This window comes from Columba livia, chromosome 21 (genome assembly GCF_036013475.1).
Source record: "Columba livia isolate bColLiv1 breed racing homer chromosome 21, bColLiv1.pat.W.v2, whole genome shotgun sequence".
Lineage (NCBI taxonomy): Eukaryota > Metazoa > Chordata > Aves > Columbiformes > Columbidae > Columba > Columba livia.
In genome coordinates, this window is record NC_088622.1 from 2,364,446 (window position 1) to 2,377,977 (window position 13,532).

General features: G+C 51.8%; 2 protein-coding genes across 8 annotated transcripts in view; both read right to left on the minus strand.

Moving 5' to 3' along the window:
- The window catches only part of LOC102097440 (tyrosine-protein phosphatase non-receptor type 11), a 35,381-nt gene extending 27,994 nt beyond the window's left edge, over positions 1-7,387 (minus strand). For both annotated transcript variants that reach the window (XM_065037928.1, XM_065037927.1), the window contains exon 1: positions 7,256-7,387. In XM_065037928.1, coding sequence (XP_064894000.1) covers positions 7,256-7,269 — 14 coding nt within the window. In that variant the 5' untranslated portion in view covers positions 7,270-7,387. The remainder of the gene's footprint in view (positions 1-7,255) is intronic.
- A 2,814-nt stretch (positions 7,388-10,201) lies between these two features.
- Positions 10,202-13,532, minus strand: part of AGRN (agrin) — a 94,943-nt gene continuing 91,612 nt past the window's right edge. For all 6 annotated transcript variants that reach the window (XM_065037940.1, XM_065037935.1, XM_065037937.1 and 3 more), the window contains 2 exons: positions 13,359-13,462; positions 10,202-12,962 (listed from right to left, as the gene is read on the minus strand). In XM_065037940.1, coding sequence (XP_064894012.1) covers positions 12,805-12,962; positions 13,359-13,462 — 262 coding nt within the window. In that variant the 3' untranslated portion in view covers positions 10,202-12,804. The remainder of the gene's footprint in view (positions 12,963-13,358; positions 13,463-13,532) is intronic.

A 13,532-nucleotide genomic window follows, 5' to 3' on the forward strand; every position in this document is an offset into this window, starting at 1 on the left:
TTGCTTGGAACTGGCACTTGTGCTTGTATTCTAGGGCTAAGAGAGCTCAAGATGGATTTTGTACTGAGATTACCCTAACAGCCAACAGGCAAACTCTGCCCAATACACTCAACAAACTATCCACAGAACGAAACCACATCCTCCCTCTGTGTCATCGTTCCAAGGCTGAAAGCGACACTGAGCGACAAGCCACGTTCTGCCAAGGAAGAGCCGAACCGCCGTCTGACAATCACGGACATCAGCAATTTCACAACTGGACCTGGACTTTCCTTTACTGCCAATGTGCAAACCTGCGCTTTAAAACATCCCCCAGTTTGCTACTTAAGGTTCGGATGCTTTTCCTCGCTCGTGCAGGCAAACGGCACTGCCTGCCAATGGCCAGACATCAGAGATGCCAGAGATAACAGCTGCAATGATACAGCAAAAAGGGGGGAAAAAAAGTAGGTTACACTGTGCTGGCTCTGTGGAGCTGTGTCTTCCCTTCCCGCAGAACATAAATCCTATACGTATTTAGATATACTGCCCACAAGCCTTGGAGCAAACTAACATGGGAGTAAAATGCTTCCATGTTGCACTTTATTCCTCTGGGCCTGGATGAGCCAACCTGTCCAAAGCATGTGGGAAGAGACCACATAAAATATCAATAATATCAATCCCAGGGCTGGGAGGAGAACGCTGAACAGGAAGCCATCTCTGCTTTCTTCTGCATCACTGATGTCAAAAGTCTTCCTGTCTACTCAGCACTGGAGAAAAATCTCTAATTAATAGAGATTTAATTAAATAACCTCCAAGGTGCTGGGTGAATGGAAAGCTGGACAAGGTGCAGGTCCAGTGGTTGCACCTCTGTGACCCATGGCAGCCCCTGGCCAAAGTGTCCTCCATGCTTGGTTTATGGCCCTTTGCTCCATCTGCTGGTTAGAAAGTTTTGAAAGCTGCGTAGAGCAAACGTGCTGCTCCCTTGCATGGCTTGTAGAGGACCTTCCGTCTAAACACAAGGAGAAACTTCTTGACTTCGAGGGTGGCAGAGCCCTGGCCCAGGCTACCCAGGGCGGTGTGGAGTCTCCTCCTCTGGAGATATTCAAACCCACCTGGATGCGACCCTGTGTGATCTGCTCTGGTAAGCCTGCGTTAGCAGCTGGGTTGGACTGGGGGATCTACAGTAGTTGGACTGGAGGATCACCAGTGGTTGGGCTAGGGGATCTACAGTGGTTGGAGTGGATGACCACCAGGGGTTGGAGTGGATTGACCACCAGGGGTTGGAGTGGATTGACCACCAGGGGTCCCTTCCAAGCCCCCAACTCAACACAGTCAAAGAGCCCAGGAGATCCCACAGTTAACCAGACGCTCCCTCATCCAGCAGCTCCAAGTACCACAATGAAATAAATTCATAATCAGAGCAACAAGGAAGCAAGGCAAGAGCAGAACCTTATACGAGAGGGACCAGACAGGTGGCCTTATGCTCCAGCATCTTGGCTTTCCCTCCCACTTGGCAGCAGGGCTGGCAGGAGCAGAGGACATTCCTGCTGTGTCCCCCCTACCCTGCCACGCCACCTTCGCCTGCCACGATCCGCCGCGGCATCACGTGCGTTCTTGCTGAGCCCAGAAATCCTCGGCTTTCGGGATTATATAACCGGACGAGCTAATTAAAAATGGGGAGGTTTATTTCAGACCCGGGCAGGGTGACAAGATGAAAATATAGCCCACGGCAGGCCTATGTCCCCTTTGAAGAGTCGCCAAGGCTATTTTTTACCTAGATACATCATGAAGAATTGGAGAGAAAAAAAAATACCATGGCTATATTTAGAATTTAATCAGTGGCAGGGCTTGTTACACCTTTTAGAGGGGAGACTGATGGAAATATTTTAGGAGGGTGCGAGGAAGGGAGGAACAAACAAATAAACAAAACACCCCCAAAAACACACGCCAAGGACAAATATAGCCCTGGCAACCACCTTAATGGTGGGGATGCTGCTCAAGGGTGTGAAGGGGGATTTTTTTGTTGGTTTGGGATTAAACCTTTGTCACCTTCCCACCCTCTCGAAATCGCCAAGGCCAAACAACGTGTCCTGAGGGATGGGGTCTCATCTGCCCACGGTGAGTATTCACAGTTATCCCAATTTCCAAGGCTGTTCAACTGTCCAGCCCCCTTGGTCACGGGCTGTGGAGGGGGACGTCGAGTCACAGCAAACCCTGTCTAGTTACCCTGGAGGTACCATCTCGCAGAGATGGCGATATTGCTAATTGCTTACTCACACTGTGAGCAGGTCCTGCCTCAGTTTCTCCAAGGGGAGCTGTAGGACAGAGCCCCCCGGTCCTTCCGAAGCCAGAAAGCCCAATATCCCCAGTCCCGCACTCCCAGCCCACCTGACAGATGCTTTGACTGCAGCTGGATTACAGTGACAACCCTTCCGCGTGGGACCTGCCCAGGACACCCGTGACAGCCCCAGCACCTGCGGCAGGAGAGCAGCAGCTCCGTGAGCCCGCGAGGAGATGTCGAAGTGGACATCTCTTCCAACTACACCCCCTGCAAGCAGGCAGAGGTCTTTGGAGAGCAACACTGATACAGGCGGCAGCAGAAGCTATTTGCAGGGGAAAAAAAAAAAAAGCAGTATATACAGGAAGCACACAGTTCCTGATTTCCAGCCTGCTTTAATGCGAAGAATTTCCTTCTTCCCCTCAGACTCGCGCAGGAAGCCTGCAAACAGACCAGCCCCATAATCTGATTAAGCCCCATCCTACGCACGTTTCCTGGAACATGCAATTGGGCTGCAGAGGCCACTTTCTGTCCCTCGTAGGGCAGCAAGTGCAGCCCTGCCCAAGCCACTGCTTGGGGTGCAGGCAGTGAAAAAGCAACAGAATAAACCCATTTGTACAGCAGCCTTAGGAGCATTTCTCCCCCCCTGCCAGCACCTCCTCAGAGGGCATGAGTTCCTTTTTAGCTTGGAAATAGGTATTAGCTCCATTCATCCCTCAGGGCAGGGTGGTGGATGCTCCATCCCTGGAGACATCCCAGGCCAGGCTGGACCGGGCTCTGAGCAACCTGAGCTGGTGAAGATGTCCCTGCTCATGGCAGGGGTGGCACTGGGGGAGCTGGGAAGGTCCCTTCAACCCAAACTATTCCATGACTCTCAGGTTCCTGAGAAGAACCATCTCCTAGAAAACCAATTAATTTAAACCCTGCTGGAAGCAGCACCAAAAGGAGCTGCAGTACCACCTGGCCGCAGGGAGAACTCGCCCTCGATACAGCTTTGGCAGTAGGAGCTGGACGACTGGCTTCGCCTTCGGTGTGCTCTGCCTTACCCTGCCGCTGCAGACGGCGAGGAATTCTCCTTGGCAGCCCGCAAAAGAGATACAGCTGCAGCCGAGAAATGTGTTCCAGGGCTGAGAGCGCTTCATTTGTCTTGGGATTGTAATGAAAGCGGCTCACGCTGCCTTGGGGGAAACCGTGGGATGCTGGATGGCCTGGTCCAGAAGCCTCGCCTAGGCAAAGCTATTGAACAAGGCTATTAACCATTATTATTACCTCACTGGAATAGGAGAGAGAGCAGTATATTTATGCATTTCGTGACCTGCAGCAAGGAACTTGCCCTCTTTGGATATAAACAGTATGCTGGGGGCTTGTAATTGAAGTGTAATTTAAGTTGCTGCCCATATTATCACCCTCATTTATCATAGTAAAGCCTGGTGAAAAAGCATGTCTGCTCCTTTCACTAACAGAGCATTTCCCATCTCTCACCTCCCATCCTGTCAAGGCAGCACGTGTATATACAGGTTTGCATATAAGCCTTTGAGCTCTGATTCTCCCATCAGAGCCTGTGCCCAAAGTCATGTCTGAAGTGCTACCTGAAGAGATGAACAGCTCGCCAAAAATGGCCAGAGGACATTTCTGAGTTTACAGGGACAGAGCAGCCGTGGCCTTGAGCAACAACAACATCCACAATCATCCTTGTTCCAGCCACCGCTGCCCCAAGCTCTGCCCACGATGTGGCCTTGAGGAATATCCAAGATGCCAAAACACTGACCTGCTTTTGCTTCCTGGACCAGAAATTACCACATCCCCACCACCACCCAAGTTGCCAGAATAAGCAGCTATTGCAAACACTTAAGGTCCGTGTTTGCTTTTGGATCCGGCGCAGGAAGCGCGTGTTTTCTCGCTGGGAAAGGGAGTGGGGAAGCTGGGACCACAGGCTGCCCCTGGGACTGGTATTATCTTTCCTGCCACTGCAGCAGCAGATGCTCAAGGCTGGAGAGCAAGGTTTCAGGATAGAGCCGGGTGCATTTGATGGCTCAGATGAGCAGCAATGTGGCCTGCACAAGCATGGTAAAACATCTTGGAGAAATCACACCCAGGGCTCTGGGCAATCCCAATATATCAGCCACACTGGAGCAGCCGCTGCATCCCACCCGCTGCCTGCAGCAGCCCTGCTAACGCTCGTAATTACAAGCGATCTGGGATTTCAAAGGGAACCACCCACAACGTGCCATAAAATCAGTGTGGACAGAGTAATTCAGCTAAGCAGTAAACTAGATTTTTAGAAGGTTTGTTTGAACGCAGGGAATAAGTTGTCGAGCACATGTTCTCAGCGCTGGCTGTGGGACATCGCTCAGCAGCTGTGTCAAAGCTGGTACAGAAATTAAGTGTTTCACCAGGGTACCAATCCCCCCCAACAGCATCATTGCACCCAAGCAGACATAAGCATCAAAGCAAAGGAGGCTGCAGTTACTCTTAGATACCCAACTTCTCGCTGTACCAAAAACCCCACGATTTCTCTGTCCTTGCTGTGGTCGGTACATCCCTGACCTCCAAACCCTTCCCGCAGTTGAGAGGTCACATGCCAGTAAAGCTGGGAGAGGGAAAGAAACGCTCATTCTTTCAACAACTTGTTTCTAAGAAATAATGCAATAATGCCCTGGCAGCAGCTTGGAGCTCAGTGTTTGCAACAGCTTTGTGGTTTAGGCTGATGGCGACAAACTTGTATAACTTCTACACCAGGGCTTCACTGTCCCTGACGACCAGCATCCCCCAGTCCTCAATACCTCTCCCCGCCACGAGGAGAGCTTACCAAACACATCAAACACCCAGAAAGAGGTTTATTTTGCCTTCCACATGCCTTGCTTGAAAAGAATTAGCACATATGGGTATCCTAGGTGTCCTAGGGTAAAGCTGTTCCTCACCCCATCTCCTCCCAGTCTGTCCCCAGACACTCGCATGCAAGGAGGAGCGGCATTAAGCCGTGCCCAGCGCTCAGCATTGGTTTTACTGGTCACAGCGCTCAGATAAGCCTGCGCTTCCCGTGAGAGCATCGGTTGTTAAGAGACACGTGCTTATCCAAACAGCTCTCGCGCTGGCAGTGTCACAGCCCAGGAGGAGGAGTGACGGCAAAAAATAACCTTTGGGTGATTAGATATGTCAGCGTTTCACTGCGCCTGCTCCTGAAGCCATTCCCCCAATTCAGACATCTGTATCACTATCAACTTGCCGCCAAGCCAGGGAAGAAAGGGATGCAGCATCCTTCGGTCCCAGAGATCCCTGATTGCATCCATCAGCGCATCCTCCCTTGCAGCCATGGGACAGTGCTGCAGTTTTATTTCACAGTGGCGCTGCCCTCTTCAAAGAGACGAACCAGTGTCTCGTTTGGGACTGAGCTACTGAGAAATCACTTCCCCACAGATCCCCCTGCTTTGCAGGACTCTGTTTGAGCACAACAAAACAACTGCATGCTGGCTTTCAGCAGCTCCACACACAGCCTTTGTAAATCAGCACGAAAGCCTTTTAATGCCAAAGTGCCCTTAATTCCAAGGGTTCCCACACAAGCCCAAGTTACCTGCAGAAAGGATGCAGGTATGATGCTGGCAGGATGCAAGGATGGGGACAACTGATGCCGGGAGCAATCAACCCCCAGCACAAAAGCTGATCCTCACGGGTCTGAGCCCTTTGCAGCAGCAGCACAACTGGCCTTCTCAGGACTCCTGCATGGGCTACGCTGGGAGCAGCGTTACGACCATGTTGCTGTCTATAGCCGTCTGCTGCCCTCGGGAACTGCCCGACAGGGTGGAGCGAGCAAGATATAGGCAGTGTAGACAAATATTGACTTGCCTGTGGGCACAGAGGGCACTACCAGAGCTGAGAATGAAATCCAGAGGCCCCAAGTCCCAGCTTCTCTGCTTTGTACTCCATCAGCAAGCATAGTTTATAACTGCAAAGATGAACACAGCCTCTTCCTAAACTTCCGCACGCTTTGAACCAGACACTCACAAAACGCAGCTCAGCGCTTCAACAGAAGAGACAAACAGCGGATGACAAAAGGAGACCCAAACCACCATAAACCAACCAAGCCTCTGCATCTTGACATTGCAGGAAGGCACGGAGGACCATGTGGAGTTAGTACATGTTCAGGAGGTGGCTGTGGAAACCCCACTCATGACCTGCCTGTGTTCGGTCCCGTATCAACACCCCGCAAGCGCTCCCTGTCCTGTAACCGATCCCATTTCTCAGCTTGAAGTGACCGTCAGCTGTACGGCTGTTCCCTGGTCACCACCCTCCTCGAGGCTTTTTCAAAACACACTTGACTTCTAACAGCAACAAACGCTTTTTCAGGTCACCTTAAGGCTGTCCCTGTGAAAGAACAGGCGAGAACCATGAACCCCCAAACCAGCTACTAAGAAACCCCTCTGCACGGTGAGCTGGGCATCCGACCCGGCTGCTAAACGTGAACGAGAGCGTGGCCTGGGTGGACATTTACCCCTCCTGAGGCCACAGCAGAGAAGGAAGAACCACGAAGGCACCATGTCCCTAAGTCACACAGTCTGAGAAAGAGACTGAAGAGCTTTGGAACAAGCCGGGGGAGGCACCACCAACACACCAGATGCACTTAAGTATCTGTTTTTTTTCAGCTTACAGCCCACAAAGATATTGCAAGCAAGTTTTAAAGCTCGGTCCCGTTTTGGCATCCCCCTCTTCAGCATCTCTAGTGTAGATAACAAGTTACCGAACCCAGTGAGACAAGATGCTTTAAGGCTGCAGCGTTCTCCCGCAAAGGGGACGACCCCAAAGAGCCCCGGGGACAGGGTGTGTGGGACAAGGGCTGCGACTTCAGCACAGCCACCACCGAACCTCCCGCTCCTCCCCACGCCTCCAGCCCGGCCCCGGAGCCGCGGGGAATGGGGGGGAGGTCGGAGCCGGTACCGGAGCAAGCGGCGTCCGGTGGGTCGGGTCGGATCCGGCGGGTCGGGTCGGGTCGGGTCCGGCTCTTACCTGCGGGAGGTCATGGCTCCGCGGAAGCTCCGCGCAGCGGCCCCGGCCCCGCTCCGACTGCCCGCACCGGCGGGGCCGCTGGGCCCGGGGCCGCCGGGGAAACCCCTCCCTGTGACGCGAGGGAATCCCCGCCCTCCGCCCCGCCCACTCGTGTCCCACCGCCCCCGGCCCGGCCCCGCCCTGAGCCCCGATCCGGCCGTTCAAAGGCACGGGCACAGCGGTGGGATCCGAGCAAGGAACATGGGACAATTCCCCTTCTCCTGCACCCCCAGGCTGGGAAGCGTGTACTCCACGCGTGGAGCATCCACGCTCCCCTCTAGGCAGCTGCGCAGCACCCGAGTCTTGCAGCATGAGGAGGTTTAGAATCACATAGTCGTTTTGGTTGGAAAAGACCCTCAAGATCACCGAGTCCAACTATTAAGCCACCCCTGGCACTACCCCGTGGCCCTGAGAACCTCATCTCCGTCTGTCCAACCCTCCAGTGATGGTGACTCCGCCACTACCCTGGGCAGCCTGTTCCAATGCCCCACAGCCCTTTTGTGAATAAATTATCCCAAATTTCCAACCTCAACCTCCCCTGGTGCAACCTGAGGCCATTTCCTCTGCTCCTGGTGCTTGTTCCTGGGGAGCAGAGCCCGACCCCCCTGGCTCCAAGCTCCTTTAGGCAGTTCAGAGATCAGAAGGTCTCCCCTCAGCTCCTGTTCTCCAGCTGAACCCCCCAGGTCCCTCAGCCGCTCCCATCACACTTGTGCACCAGCCCCTTCACACCATAGGCACCCAACGTGCTTTATACAAATAGAGCACGTTTTGCCATCTGAAGTGTAAATTCTGAGGCCTTTAACAAACCCAGGTCAAATATATGTTGCTTCACTTAAAAGACAGAAATTAACCTAAAGAAATGCTCTGAATCTGGCACCTTTCATGAATGCTGGGTGAGAAAACAAAGCCAGCTGTCCAAGAGAGAGAAAAAGCCGGGATACAGCCAGCAAGCCCCCCCCTCAGTCTACCCGTAGCGGCAAAAATAGCAGTTTTATAACTATAATAAGACTCAGCGAATTCCATGTCTATTCGGGGAATACCCAGCGAGCTGGCAGCAGGAGCCAGCTCATTTCTCAGCGAGGAGGGCTGGCGGGTTGCAGAGCTGTCCTGCGTGCCACCGCATTGCTCACGGGGCAACGGGGACCGCAGAGGCCAAATAGCAACCCTGGTAACAATGACCCCTGTCCTCTCCTGCCTTGTTTCCCCTGCCATCGAGGCTCCTTGTTACTGGGACCTCCTTTAGGAGCACTGAGACTTCATTGTGAGAGAGCAAACTGTGACTTCTGTGTGAGGGGAACAAGGGAACAAGACCCTTTCTCATGCACATGGTCAGGGAGGGGTTGCTGTTCAGCTACTTGGTTAAATACAGATGGAAAGGAAGCTCCTGGAACAGATGTATTGGTTTCTAGACTATGCAACTGGGACACTGGTGAAAACGGTCCTGCAAGATCTTGTTGTGTTGGAATCTCCTGTCCATTGCAGAGCATTTCTAGGGGGAAAGAACAGTGAGAAGGCTCCTGGGGAGGCATAAGATTCATCTTGCAATTAACAGAGCGTGTGCCTGGGCTGGCTGAGACTGTCTGGATGCAACTGCCTTCTCCTTTTTGACGATATCGCCCGCTCGCCTTTGCTCCCCGGGTGCGCAGGCTGATGTGCACGTGGTGTGTGAGCGATGAGCAGGCTCGGCTCGGAGCAAGGGCTGCCAGAAAGCGTGGCCAGGCCATTCCTCTGAGTCACGCTTGCTGCCTGCCCAAGCGTGCCCCCAGTGCGGCTCCTGTCCATCTTTCCTTCCTCTTCCCCCTCATCATGGGTTTTTCCAGCCTGTAGTAAAAAAAAACCCACAACCCATCCAGCTGCCAGAGCTCAGCTTTTCCTTCTGGCCCAGGCACCAAGAGCTTTTTCTCCTCCTGCTTTGCAGCAAAGCTGGCAAAACGCCTGTGCAAGAGGTACCGACTTTGCAAGTCCGTGCCTGTCGTGGCACAATAAGGTCATTGTCAAGCAGACGCTGCACCATGAGGCCGATCTTGAGCAAAACGCGGCCCCGGTCGCGAGTTGTGCAACCCCTGTGGCTGCTCAAACACTGGCCTCATTGTTCCCCATCGTGAGTCTCCGGCGTCTCGTTGTCCATTGAAAAGCCGGTTCCTACAGACGAGCCATCAGATGTGCATCATCGCCAGAGAGCAAAATGACTCGGTTTGCTAAATTAGCCGCCTGCCAAATGGCAGGAAACCCACGTTCTTCTCTCACTTCACAGTGCTTGGATGAACACGAGCTCTCGATTGAACAGAATTCTCCACCTCCCACCTTCTTTTCTCGCAGAAAGATGAAGCGGCAGAGCTCAGCGAGCTGGGGCTCTGGCCAGGTGGAAATGCCCCATTAGGAAGACTCGTTTAGCACAGGAACACAGACACTGATACATCTCAAACCACATCCTGCTCAAGCGCTTGTGGCTGATTTTCCATGGCTCCTCAGCTCACAAAGGGTAAAACCCGAGGCAAACTGCTGCCATCGGTGACATGGATGGCATAGAAGCATCACTTTGGTTTTGCTGACATGTCATGATGTCGATGGAATAAAAACCCTCTTTTGCAAAATAGTAGAGGTGATAAAAGCAAAGAAGGGTAAGCTGGTGGATATTTGAATATATGAAATTATTCAGAGCGCAATTGGCCACAAAGGAGGGGAAGACAAGACACAGGAGTGTTCCACCTGCAAACATGGGGTTGGCATTTGTAAAGGAGCTGCATTTAGAGAACGCAGCAGGGATTTGCATAAGCTGCTCTGGTTCTAGGGGAGATGGAGATACTCGTTTGACTTCACACAGCACCTGCCTGGGACACAAACACCCGCGAGCAAGTGAGCGGCACAGAGAGAATCAAAAAAACCAACAGGCCCCTTAAAAACATATTCAATAGTTTTCAAACTTTATTTCATGGTGATTGACGAAAGACACAAGTTAGTAATGGTTATATCATGCTGCTCCTCTACTGTGCATTGCCCTTCAGAATTCATACAGCAGTTCACAACGGTCATTAATTTACCCTATAAATGAAGCCACATGGACATCTTTTTAAAAAAAAAAAAAAAAAATAACAGGGAAAAAACCCAAATTCAATGTATTTTCTTTTTGTATACACATGTTATAAATGCTATTAAAAATAAAGCCGAAGTTAAGTGCACAGCCCCTAGGGAGCACTGCTGAATCTGACCTTGGTTCAGGATGCTTGATGACGAGGACGCAAGGTCCTGTTTTAAGGCATTTCCAAGCCCCAGCAAAAGCAGACAGAGGTTTTTTTAGGTGGTTGGTTGTTTTTTGCAGTGACCCTGGCTTCATTTCAGTGGCATTTTAGAAAATTAGCAGCTTCCTCTACGCTTGCCCCTTTCCCTTCAGACCTGGCACAGCCAGCTACAATTCATGTTCCCAAAGCACCGATCGTGGGTCTCGCGCTTTCCTCCCAACCCACAAATCAAATATCCAGCAGCGTCCATCCCTTTCACAGCACAGTCACAGCACTCCCCACCAGGACCACAATTTATATACAGTTGTCACTTAAAATGTGGTATTTGCCACACATGCACCTCAGAGGCTCCAACCCACAGGGGCCAGAAATACATAACCATTGGCGGAATGTCCATAGATTAGGCATAGAGGGAGTGGGGAGAGATTTCCTTTAATTTAATATAAAAAAAAGAAACCCGAGTGGTTTTACACCACGTTTGTTACATCCGTGTTCAGAGCTCACCCTGAGAAAGGCAATTTGACTTCTTGCGGCTCAAAATTTAGCGCCGAGAAGGAACATTTTTAAAGGGCGCGCTACTCCGTGAAGATGCGCTACAAAGCGTGCTAGAAAATTACGGCAAAACTGCAAAATGCTGGCACTCGGGATATTAATGAACACCTGATAGCTGGTGGGATCCTTCAGGTTAATTCTGTACGCTCCATAAAGCGGGTTTCACACAGTGCCAGCTGCCATCGCAGGTGGGACAGGGACACATCACAGGGGTGGAAAGGGACAGAGATGCTGCACAGCATCAGTAAATTCTTCCCATGGAGAAGGAAGCTGAAGGGAGGGGGGTCATTTCTATCACAGCTGCAATCCCTTTGTTCTGCTTATAGGATTTTCAGTGTTTGCACCCCACAAGTGTGTGGGTTGACAGGCACTCGCAAACACACATACATTCATTTAGAAGCGCACATACTGGCTTTGTAACTGGCACCACAGTATTTGCTTTCAAGATTTGCACGGAGGAAGAAAATACTTAAAAAACAACCCTCCTCCCAAACGCTGACTCTCACCCCATTCCCATTTCATCTGTTGCTGCTGGGTTGGAAACATCAGAGGAGCTTTGATCGCGGTGTGGAAGACCCTGCATTGCACCAGGCATCGCAAAAATGTGAAGTCAAAGGTAACATTCCCATTATTCATCATGGGAGAGGCTCTAACACCAGCTGTAGAGATTCACGTGCTGGGTCCCAAGTGTCCTCATGGGAGACAGGGGGCAAGTCATGCCCAGAGGCCGCAAAACGGACATGGGTCATGGAAGGACATGGGACCTAATCCCTGTGCCCTCGCAGAGGGAGAACATTTCCAGCTCTTGGAGACGTGCTGCAAGTTCTGGGGACACAGGAGCTCTTGGGAAGAGCAGCCAGGGCACAAGCAGGTGGGTAGGACACGTCTGGATAAACACAAAGCATGGAAATGAGATTTCACAGCTGCTTCTGCACACGTCCAAGAGGAGGAGGAGGAGGAGGAGAGCCAACCGGGAAATCCAGATTGGCACCCCTGGAACCTCTCAGTCCAGCAAACAGTCATAAGACAACCAAAGAGCAATGCTTTTCTGCCTGCTCAGAGCAGACCTTGGTCTCTCTTCCAGTGCATGGCATCCCTGATTTTAACAGAGCATAAAGGAGGAAAGCACTTGAGATTCTTACACACATAAATTATAGTGAGAGGAAGGAGGGGAGGAGGGAGATGGGGTGAAGACAGGGCCAGGACAAGGCTTGGCAGTGCCCAAGCAGGGTGACAATTCCTGCTGCTGGTGGTCACGTCCCTGCTCGGCCACCACGGCAGAGGCGGCTTTGGAGCCGGGAATGAGATGGGAAGGTGGTGGATCCATGAAGGCCACACATCTCGCCAGCACCAGCATCCTTTTCCCCCACAGGTGTGAACAACAACCCAAGAACACAAGTAAGGAGCGGGAAAAATAACCCCCCAAAAAAAAGAAGCTTCAAGTATGAATAAGATTTACAACGCGGGTGTGATGGGGAAGTTCTTCTGTCACTTCTTGGAGACTTGGTTCAAGGTTTGTTCTTTGTCACTGCTGTTTGATTAGAGTCTGACTGACCTGGATAGACTGCAACCAAACAAATAACCCAAAAGAAAAGGTGTTTCCTCCCCTCCCTTTCCCCCCTCCCCCCAAAATATAAAAAGCAATAAGTTTACAAAAATAGAAAATAATTACAGCAATAGGTGGGAGGGAGGGAGGGAGAAGGAAGGGTCTCTGGGGGTCTATTTGGCTGAGCAGTGTAATATCGTGGGGTTGTTTAAAGCGTCCTCCACCAGGTGCAGTTCTTGGCGGTCGACAATCACGTCCCGTATGCAGCCGATGAAGCCAGTGCTGTAGGCTTTGGGCAGCTTGTGAGCCACGCTCAGCTTCTCCATCCCCCCTGCAAGAGAAAGCGCAGACGGTCTGTGCAAATACCGCTGGGAATTCCTCCTCAACAGTGGGGAAAAGCCTCTTTCTGGCCTGTATTTATTTTTGTTTAAATCAGAAAAGCACCAAGTCTAACCAATACACGCAAGTTGACCTGCAGACACTTAGAACGGTAACTAGAATTCTAAAATACCAACTTCACTCCCACGGAGACTATGCCCAAATTTAAACTGAATTTTGTTTCGGTTACTGCGATGTCAACTAGGGCACAATAAGGCCCCTGAAATTCTGCAGGGCTGATTACAAAGATGTCCCGTTGAAACACGTGAGGGAGCGTCAGCGTCCTATCTGCAGCTCTGAGCCCTCGGCAAGGGGCACAGGGCAGGTTCTGTCCCCCAGCCCCACTCACCCAGCCACAGGGCCCCGTCTGTGTCCAGCTGTGTTGCTCCGAGCGGGGAAGAGCCAGCGATGGGGGCTTCGTTGCCAACTTGAAGGGAACCTTCTCTCTGCACCCTGCACCCAAGGGAGGGGAGAAGAAACAGATGATGAGCAACCTTAGAGGAACATCCCAGAGCTGCCCTCT